The sequence below is a fragment of the Chiloscyllium plagiosum genome, chromosome 47, assembly GCF_004010195.1.
Source record: "Chiloscyllium plagiosum isolate BGI_BamShark_2017 chromosome 47, ASM401019v2, whole genome shotgun sequence".
Lineage (NCBI taxonomy): Eukaryota > Metazoa > Chordata > Chondrichthyes > Orectolobiformes > Hemiscylliidae > Chiloscyllium > Chiloscyllium plagiosum.
The window spans coordinates 6,382,103-6,392,843 of record NC_057756.1 but is presented as its reverse complement, the minus strand read 5'-3'; the positions used below and the strand labels follow the sequence as shown (position 1 = coordinate 6,392,843).

Below are 10,741 nucleotides of genomic sequence, written 5' to 3'. Positions count from 1 at the left end.
ACTGTATTTCTCTCCCTCTCTCTATCTCCCTCCCTACCTCTGTCTGTCTGTCTATGTCTCTGACTCTCTCATTAACCCTCTCTCTGTCTTTCTTCCATTCACTATTTCAGTCTTCCTCTGCCTCCGTCCCTCTACATTACTCTTAATTTCTGTCTCGTCTCTCTCTTCCCATGTCTCTCTCTTTTTCTATTTCTCTCTATCCCTTACTCTGTGTCTCACTTTCCATATTATATCTCATTACCTGTGTCTCTCCCTCTGAATCTTTCTCTCTCCATCATTCTCTTTTTCCATCCATTCCTGCTTCTCTCTTTGTCTTTTTGTCTTCCTTCTCTGTCTCTCTCCTATCTTACTGACTGTCTCACTGCCTCTCTCTTTCTGTCTCCCTCTCCCTGCCTCTTTGTTCCCTCACTCTGTCTGCCTCTTGCTCTCGTGGCCTGTCTTACTCACTTCCTCCCTCCCTTTCCTCTGTTTGTCTGTCTGTCTATCTCCCATTGTCTCACTGTCTCTGCTTGTTTCTATTGGCCTGTCTCACTCCACCTATCTATCTGACTACCTCCTTCTGTCTCTATTTCTGCCTCTTTCTCTTTCCCTCTCCGTGTCAGTTCCTCTACCTCACTCTCTCTGTCACCCTCTGCCTCATTCTCTCTCTGTTTCTGCCCCTAGCTTCAGAAGGACACTTCCAGCTATCCCTCCCTGTCAGGGCTGATCTCTCTCCGATTGCTCGTCTCTTGGTCTTTGCCACTCTTCCTGGTGGAGAAATAACTGGGGACAGTGCAAACTTCCAGGTCTCCCAATGTTTCCAGAACAAGGTAAGAAGTCCTGAAGAAGGGCTCATGCCCGAAACGTCGATTCTCCTGCTCCTTGAATGATGCCTGACCTGCTGCGCTTTTCCAGCAACACATTTTCAGCTCTGATCTCCAGCACCTGCAGTCCTCACTTTCTCCAAGAAGTCCAGGTCTCGATATCTCCCAGCCACATTCCCTCTCACTCCCTATCTGCTCTGCCATATTCTTGCTTCCTAACTCTCACTCTGTAACTGCTCTGTCACACTCCTGTCTGTCACATTCTCTCTCTCCTTGTCTGTCTCCATAAATGCTCTGCCACTATCCCTCTCTCTCTCTCTCACCCTCCCTCTGTAATTGCTCTGTCACATGCCCTGTCTTCCACTGTCCCTCCACAACGGCTGTGTCTCACTCCAACTTTCCCACTCTCCCTCCAGAATTGTTCTGTCACGTTTGCGCCCTCCCTCCATAACCATCTGCCATGCTCCCTCTCTCACTCCATAACTGTCCTGCCATATTCCCTCTCTCCCCCCATATCTAGTCTGCCACATTCCCTCTGTCCCAACTCTGTGACATTCCCTCTTTCCCACTCTGTCCATAATTGCTCTGTCACACTCCCTCTCTTGCCCTCTCCTTTCATTTATATTCTCTCCTGTACTCCTATTTGTCTCCATTTCATTCTTTCTCTCTCTCTCTCACTTGCTTTTCTTCTGTTTTCCTTCCTCTTTCGTTCCTTTTCTTCATCTCTCCCTACCTGCGCATTGGAGATTGGAGAAATACAAACACTGTCCCCTTGTTTAGAAAAGTCTGGAAGGGTAATCCCAGCAGTGACAAAGCAGCTGCTTTCACTTCAATGGTGGGGTTCCTTCTGGAGACAATTATCCGAGATATAATTGGGAGTCACATGGACAAATGTGGATTGAACAGTCATCGAGTCACAGCACAACAGCAGGCCACCCCAACATGTCCATGCCAACCAACAAACATCAAACTACACGAATCCCATTTACCTGAACTTGGTCCATAACTACTGTGGCCTGGCATTTTAAGTGCTCATCCAGTGCTTGTCTCTCAGGCAGCATGGGCCATGTCTCTGCCACCTACTGAGTAATAATTTGTTTTCTCGAATCTCCTCTAAACCATTTTACTCCCTGCCTTAAGCTTACGTCCTCTGGTCCTAGACTTGTTTGCTATTGGATAAAGATTCTCACAATTCACTCTGTGTATGCCTCTCATAATTCTGTCCAGCTCAATCAGATTCCCCACCTCAGCCTGCTGTGCTCCAGGAAAAACAAATCCAGCCAATCCACTCTCTCCTCATAAATGAGATTAACCATTCCAGGCTTCATCCTAGTGAATCTCCTCTGCACACTTTCCTGAGCAATCATACGTTTCTGATCATGGAGCACCCAGAATTGCACAATGTATTCCATCTGTTGCCTCCTCCATTTCCTGCACTTCCCGCCTTCGAACCCACTCTCCCAACCACAACAAGGATAGAGTCCCCTTGTCCTCACATTCCACCCCACTAATCTCCAAATCTAGTGTATCATTGTACACCATTTTTGCCACCTACAGTCAGACCCCACCACCAAAAATATATTTCTCTCCCCAACCCTAGCTGCATTCCTTTGAGAACGTTCCCTCTGTGACTCCCTTGTTAGGTCCAAAATCCCCACCAAACCCCTCTCAATACCCAGCACCATCTCCAGCCACTGTAACAGCTGCAAAACCTGTGCCCACATCTCTGCGCTCACCCCATCCCAGGCCCCAAAGGATTATTCCAAATCCAGCAAAGATTTACTTGTATATGCTCGAACCTCATTTACTGCATATGTTGCTCTCAGTGTGGTCTCCTCTACATCAGAGAGACTTAGTGCATTTGCAGAATGGTGAACATCTCTGGTCCATACAAAACCAACCAATAGCTATCAATTTCAACTCCCCCTCCCACTTTCCCCATGACACGTCCATTCTGGGCCTCCTCCATCACATAAACAAGGCCACCCACAAACTGGAGGAGGCACAGTTCATCTCCTGCCTCTGGAGCTTACAATCACAGGGCCTTAACATTAATCCACCAGTCTCCAAATCTCCCAACTTCCCCCCCACCCCCCCCCATCCCAGCACCAATTCCACTGACTCAGCTGTACCCCCTTGAGCTGACCTACCTGTCCATCTTCCTTCTCAACTGTCTGCTCCACCCTCCCTCGATCACCATCACCTCGTGCCTTTGTACACCTATCGTCATCTCACCTACCTTTCCACTAGCCCCATCCTCTATTCATTTCTCAGCCCCCTTTCCCCTCCTCAGTCCTGAAGAAGAGCTATGCCCGAAACATTGACTCACTTGCCCCTCAGATGCTGTCTGATCTGCTGCGCATTTTCCAACGCCGCACTTTATCGACACTGACTCTCTACCATCTGCAGGTCTCACTATCTCTATCTGTGGTCTAACCATTGTTTTATAAAGTTAAAAATCACACAGCACCAGGTCATATCCATCAGGTTTAATTGGAAGCACACTAGCTTTCGGAGCGTCGCTCCTTCATCAGGTGGTAGTAGAGGGCTCAATTCTAACACACAGAATTTAGAGCAAAAATTTACAGTGTGATGTAACTGAAATTATGCATTTAAAAATTGATTGTCTGTTAAGCCTTTCATCTGTTAGAATACCATGATAGTTTCACTTCTTTCATGTGTAAATCATAAATTGTTTTATAAAGTTTTCCTTGCTCCTTCAATCTATGACCTGCCAATGAAGGCAAGCATTCAGTATTCCATCTTCCCCACCCTGTCTATCTGTGCTGACATCTTCAGGGATTGATGGACTTGTACCCCAAAGTCCCGTTGTTCTTCTTGCCTCCATTGTGTAAGTCACTTTCACCTTGGATCCCATGGCCTCTTACCTTTTGCACCAGCCTTCCGTGCAGAACCTTGTCAGAAGCCTTACTGAAGGCCATGTAAACCATATCAACTGCACAAGTCCATGTAAACCACATCAATATATTTTGTCACCTTTTCAAAGATGCAATCAGTCAGGTAGGATCTCCCACTAATAAGTCTGTACTGGATATAACTAATTAATCCCTGCCTTTTCAAACATTGACTAATCCTGTCTTTCAGAATATTTTTCCCAAAGTTTCCCTACCATTGACATCAGACTAATTGGCCTGTAAATATTTGGCCTAGCCTCATGCACTTCTTGAACAAAAGAACCACAGTTATTTGTACTTCACCTGTTGCCTGTAAAGTATCAGATATCTCCTCCAGGATCCCATACATTTCCTCTCTGCTGCCTCTACCAGCCTGGGATACATCACATCAGGACCCAAAGATTTATATAGTCATAGAGCTTTACAGTATGCAAACAGACTGTTTGGTCCAACTCGTCCATTCCAACCAAATATCCTCAATTAATCTAATCCCATTTGCCAGTATTTGATCTTTAAACCCTTCCTATTCCAGATGCCTTTGTAATTATACCAGCCTCCACCACTTCCCTCTGGTAGCTCATTTCGTGCATACATCTCCCTCTGTGTAAAAAAAAGTTGTCCCTTAGGTCTCTTTGAACTCTTTCCCCTCTCACCTTAAACCTATGCCCTCTAGTTTTGGACTCTGTTACCCTGGGGAAAAGAGCTTGGCGATTCACGCTATCCACGCTCCTCGCGATTTTATAACCAACCAATCCCACCTTGTTGTGACCATCCATTTCTATTGTACCTCCCACTTCCCCCAAGACATGTCCATTCTAGGCCTCCTCCGCCACCTAAACAATACTGCCTCATCTTCTGCCTCAGGAGCTTCCAACCACACGGCCTCAACACTGAATTCACCAGTTTCCAAATGCCCCCTCCCCCATCCCATCCCAGATCTAACCTTCCAAGTCAGATCTGCCCTCTTGAGCTAACCCACCTTCCATCTTCATTCTCACCTATCTACTCCACCCTCCCATCCATTTATCACTATCACCTCCTATCTTCACCCACCTATCGCCATCATCCCCTACAAATCTGGCAGGCATAAGTGCAGACTGCAAATGCGGGCAATCAGAATCTAGATTCAAGTGGTGCTGGAAAAGCACAGCAAGTCAGGCAGCATCCGAGGAGCAGGAAAATCAACGTTTCGGGCAAAAGCCTTTCATCAGGAATTCCTGATGAAAGGCTTTTGCCCGAAACGTTGATTTTCCTGCTCCTCGGATGCTGCCTGACTTGCTGTGCTTTTCCAGCACCACTTGAATCTAGATTCTGATTGCCCGCATTTGCAGTCTGCACTTATGCCTGCCAGATTTGTAGGGGATGTTATCGGTCATGGTATTATAAGAACAGCATCAATGTGGATATAAAATTGACTGAGTGAAAGAAAACAGAGTTATGATCCATGGATATTTTTCAGGCTGGAGGACTTCACAGGGATTAGAATTGAGACCTTTGCTTTTTGATCTGGATCTTGCTGTGCATTTAGGTGTAGATAGTGCAAAACTCAGAAGAGCGGCAGACACTAAAGAGGACAGTGTGGAACTCCGAAATGGATTGGGCAGAAAGCTGGCAGATGAAGTTCAAAGCAGAGAAGTGTCAAGTGATGCATTTTGGTTAGAAGAACATTGCAAGACAATCCAAAATAAGGTGTACAATTCTAAAGAGGGGACAGGAAGGCCCTGGGACATGTGTGCATGATAGATGTTGAGATCAGGAAATAAAGCATACCATATTCCCAGTTTTATTTTCAGAGACTTAGAGCACAAGAAGAGATATTGAAGTTGCATAAGACACTTGTAAGCCCTCAGCTGGAGGATTGCATACTATTAGTGGTACCACATTTATAGGAAAGACATGAATGTACTGGAGAGAATGCAGAAGTGATTTACGAGAATGGTTCCAAGAATGAGAAACACCAGGTAGATTGAAGAAGTTGGCACTGTTCACCTTGGAGAGAAGAAGGATGAGTCGAGATTTGATTGAGACATAGAATGAGGACACAAAGAGAAATTGTTCACAATTGTAAAACGATTGTGAGAAAGAAGGAAGAATGATGTGAGAAAAAAGATTTTTTTATGTGGCATCGAGTTCGGGTCTGGAATATTCTGCCTGGAAATGTGATGAAGGCAGATTCAATGAGGCATTCAAGAGGGCATTGGATGATTATTGAAAGAGAAGCGAAGTGTAGGGGTGTGCATTAAATCATAGTGCTTGTTGGAGAACCAGCCAAATGGCCTCCTGCATCTCTGTAGCACTTCTGTATTTGTGTGATTTTTGAAATCTTTCTGCCTCTCACTCCATCTCTGTGTCTCTCCCTCTGTCTCTGTCTCCTGTGCTGATCAACATCTTCTCTTCCACCGTTTAGGTGAGCCTCCATTTCTCTGTAGCTGAAGACCTGCCCAAAAGTCACATCAGCCTCAATCTTCACGCTGAGCCGAACTCTCTCTGTGGGCTACGGGTGGTCGATCGTAGTGTGCTGCTGCTGAAACCGGAGACAGAACTTACCCAAGGCAGTGTAAGATACATCTTTGGGCTGGGGCAAAAAATGCCTTGGTGCCGTGAAACCATCTACCCCATAGATTTCAGACATGAATTGAAATAATCAGACAAGGATCAATAGAACCTGAATATAACCCCCAATCTAACCCAAATACATTTCCAACAATTCATATATTTATAATTCACACAAAGCAATAAACCTCTCAGCCACAACCACTTTGCAAGTAACTACATCCACCCCCACCCCGGCTTGTGGACCTTTGCACAAAGAAGAAGACGAGACTTCTCTGTGCATTGAGCTTGCTTTGCCATTCAATAAAATCAAATCTCAATTCCACATTCCTACATAATGCTGAGAATCTTTCATCCCCTTGATCATCAAAAATCTAACTACTTCTACCTTGAAAATACTTAACGATTTGATGTCCACTGTCTTTTGAGGAAGCTACTTCCAAAGATTTATAACCCTCGGAGAGTGAATGTTTCCTTATCTCTGTTTTAAATGGGTGGCCCCTTATTCGAAACTCTGAGCCCTAGATCTCGGTTCTCCCACAAAGAAACATCCTTTACACATCCACCCAGTCAAGTCCCCTCAGAATCTTACATGCTTCAGTTAAGTCACCCTTCACTCTTCTAAACTTGAGAGGATATAGGCCCAGCCGGTCTAGCCTTTCCTCATAAGGAGATTCACACATTCTTGTATTAGTATAATGGCCGGCACGGTAGCACAATGGCTAGCACAGCTGCCTCACAGCACCAGAGACCCAGGTTCAATTCCCGACTCAGGCAACTGTCTGTGTGGAGTTTGCACATTCTCCCCAGTGTCTGCGTGGGTTTCCTCCGGGTGCTCTGGTTACCTTCCACAATCCAAAAAGACATGCAGGTTCGGTGAATTGGCCATGCTTAATTGCCCACAGTGTTAGCTGAAGGGGTAAATGTAGGGGAATGGGTCTGGATGGGTTGCTCTTCGGAGGGTCAGTGTGAATTTGTTGGGCCGAAGGGCCTATTCCCACACTGTAAGTAATTTAATCTAAACATTCTTTGATCTGCATTCATCACATTAGCATCCTTATGCAACTACAGTGACCAATCCTGTGCACAGTACCTCAGATGTGGTCTTACCAATGTCACGTACAACAAGGGAGAGAGGGGAGGAATGAACTCAGCGATCTGATCTTGGTTCCTGTCCGGTCATCTCTGGATAAGACAGTAACAGAAATTGCTGGAGAAACTCAGTAGCATTGGCAGCATCTGGATAAGCCAGTGACTGCTTCAGTCTGACTTTGTGCTCCTGCTGCTGCTGAGGTTCTGGATAATATGGGCTTATTTGAGGTGACTTGCTGTCATGTGAAGACTTTCCTGGTGGAATTGCTGTCAAATGCCCTGCAGCAAGGTTGACAGCTCCTCTGACGTGTTTTATAATGGAAATGGGATCTTCAGATCTTCCTGCTGCTGATGTACTCTTGTACACTTGCTCACCAGATCTACTCCTTGCTGCCAGTGCAGGATCTGCAGAATTATTCAAACGATCTCAAGAGCCATGAGGAACATTACTGCAAGCTCCAAGATCCCTTTTCAAAGCCTGAGCCCAGTGGGCTAGCAATGGGAGACCTCGGACAACTTCTCAAGGTTATTTCATCAACCAGTAACCTCTTGCAAAATCCCACCACAAATGAAGACCCTTGGCTGGGGAGTAGGTAGCCTGGAGAGGATGAAGGAAGGGAGGGGAGACAGTGCAGGAAACAAAGAGAGAGACAGACAGACAGAGAGTCGGACTTAAATAGAGACAATAACAGACAAAGAGAGGGAGAGAGCAAGAGACAGATGGGGAGAGACACAGTTTGAGACAGAGAGACAGATAGAGTCACAGATGGACAGAAGGGAGAGTGAGAGAGAGAGAGAGAGAGAGACAGAGTGAATGAGAGACAGGGAGAGAGAGAAACACAGACACAGAGAGATAAATAGGGAGAGTGAAAGACAGACAGCAGGAATGAGAAAGACAGAGGCAAACATGGATAGCGCTAGTGGGAGAGATGACAGAGGGAGAGAAGCAGGCCCAGAGAGAGTATGAGGGAGACAGAGAGAGGCAGACAGAGACGGAGACAGACTGAAACACAGACATGGAGAGTGGGAGAGATAGGGAGAGGGACAGACAGGGAGAGAGAGAGAGAGGAAGACAGAGACAGAGAATTGAATGAGGCAAAAGCAAGATGGAGAGAAAAAGCAATAGTGGCTAAGACAGAAAGAGTGCTGAGACACAAAATGTGAAAGATACAGAAAGAGTTGTGTAACACAAAGACATAGAGACAAAGTGAGAACTGGATGGAGAAACAGCCAGAAGGGTGAGAAGGAGCTGGAGGAGGGAGAGGGAGAGTGAGAAATGAAGATCTGAAATGAGCAAAGTAGGGGGTGACGAGAGAGATGAAAAGGGGGTGGGAGGTAATTGAAGGACAGGCAGATGGATGAATTGAAGGTGGATGGGATGGAAGCCTGGAAGGCAGGTGAAGAGCAAGAAGACTGGATGCAGGGGGATGTAGTCAAATGATGGAGTTGATGAAGAAATGGAGAATTGGTCAATGCATGGATAAATAATCGACTGCATTTCTCTGCTTCTCTCCACTACTTTTCACTCTCTTTACAAGACATTCCCTCTCTTCCCCAAATCTAACTTCACCCCTCCCCCCTCTATCTCACTCTCTCTTTCCTTCTTTCACTTCATCCTGTCTCTCTATTCCTCTGCTCTCCTTGTTCACACTCTCTGACCAATCTCCCTCCTTTATCTCTCTTCCACTTTCCCTCTTACTCTTCCTTTTGTCAGACCGCTTTCTCTCTTGTCACTTACTCCTGCTACACCCCTCTCTCAATTCACCCCTCACCCCTTTCTTCCTTGCTATTTCTTGTCCTGTATCCTCATCCTGTCATGTCCACCCTCCCTACTGCTCTGCGCTCTGTCCAATCTATTTCCATCTTTCCTCCCTTTATCTCTCTTCCTGTTTCACTCCCTTTCTTCCCCACCACCAACCCCAACCGTCAACCTCCCTTCTCTCTCTCTCTTTCTCATCTTCTGTCATGCTTCGTCTGCTGTAATGTCAATGATTTTCTCTGAATGACTGAACAGGACATGGGACTGCAAATTCTGACAGACACTGAATTTCACAAACCCACCAACTGTTTCATCGATAAGGTTTATGACGACTCCATAATGTATATGAAGTTTTTTGATGCAGGTATGTTCACTGTACACTTCAAATATTACTGTAGAGCTGTGAGAAATTCTCTGTAGCTCTGTGGCTAAAAGGATTGAGAAAGAGGGTTTCTGGGACATTGGGACCAGTTCTGGGGGAGGTGGGACCTGTACAAACTGGACATGTTCCACGTGGGCAAGACTGGGGCTGATGTCCTTGGGGTTATACTTGGGAGAGTGGTTGGGGAGGGTTTAAACTCATATGGCGGAGGATGGGAATGAGAGGTGTGCGCAGTAGATGCAGAAATTGATGCAGAGGTGACCAAGGCAAACATTACTAAGCCAGGGGAACACTGCTGTAAACAGCGAGAGAAGTGGTCTGAAATGCATGTGTTTCAATTTGAAAAGTATAATAGGCAAGGGAGATGAACCAAGAGCAATGGTTAGTACTTGGAACTATGACATTATAGTGATTACAGAGACTTGACTGAAAGAGGGACAGGACTGGCAGCTGAATGTCCCAGAATAGATATTTCAGGTGTGATAGAAAGGGAGATAAAAAGGGGGCTGTGGGGAATTTACATTACTGGTAAAGGAGGCCTTTAGTAGAGTGATATGTGCTTCTTGTCAAATGTGGGAGTTTAAAGAGAGTTTAAGGGTTACTGCGGATTATATCTGCAATAAATGCGAATCTTATCAGATCGAATGGATCGGTTCGAGAGACAGTTAGAAGCAATGAGGAAATTGCAACAGCAACAGTATGTGATGGATGACAGTTATAGGAAGGGGGTAAGTCTCAGATACAGTACATAGATGGGTTAACTCCAGGAAAGATAAGAGAGGTAGGCAGCTAGTGCAGGAATCTTCTGTGGTTATCTCCATTTCAAACAAGTATGCTGTTTTGGAAAATGTAGGGCGTGATGAATTCACAGGGGAACGTAGCACAAACAGCCAAGTTTCTGGTATTGAGACTGGCTCTAATGCAACAAGTGATACGTCGGGTTCTAAGAGATCAATTGTGTTAGGGGATTTTCTAGTCCGACATACAGACAGACATTTCTGTGGCCAGCAGCGAAAAAACAGAATGGTGTGTTACCTCCCTGGTGCCAGGATCAAGGAAGTCTCAGAGACGGCGCAGAATGTTCTCACGGGGGAGAGGGACCAGCAGGAGGTCATTGTCCACATTGGAACCAACGACATAGGAAGGGAAAAGGTTGAGATTCTGAAGGGAGATTACAGAGATTTAGGCAGGAATTTAAAAAGGAGGTCCTCGAGAGTAGTAATATCTGGATGACTCC

The 10,741-nt window shown here is 45.7% G+C and overlaps 1 protein-coding gene across 1 annotated transcript in view; it reads left to right on the top strand.

The window, feature by feature from the left end:
* LOC122544240 (alpha-2-macroglobulin-like) overlaps positions 1-10,741 on the top strand; it is a 59,185-nt gene that overhangs the window by 37,255 nt on the left and 11,189 nt on the right. Inside the window, exons 5-8 of the mRNA XM_043683317.1 lie at positions 664-809; positions 6,126-6,275; positions 7,742-7,888; positions 9,378-9,486. Of these exons, the coding sequence (XP_043539252.1) occupies positions 664-809; positions 6,126-6,275; positions 7,742-7,888; positions 9,378-9,486 (552 nt within the window). The remainder of the gene's footprint in view (positions 1-663; positions 810-6,125; positions 6,276-7,741; positions 7,889-9,377; positions 9,487-10,741) is intronic.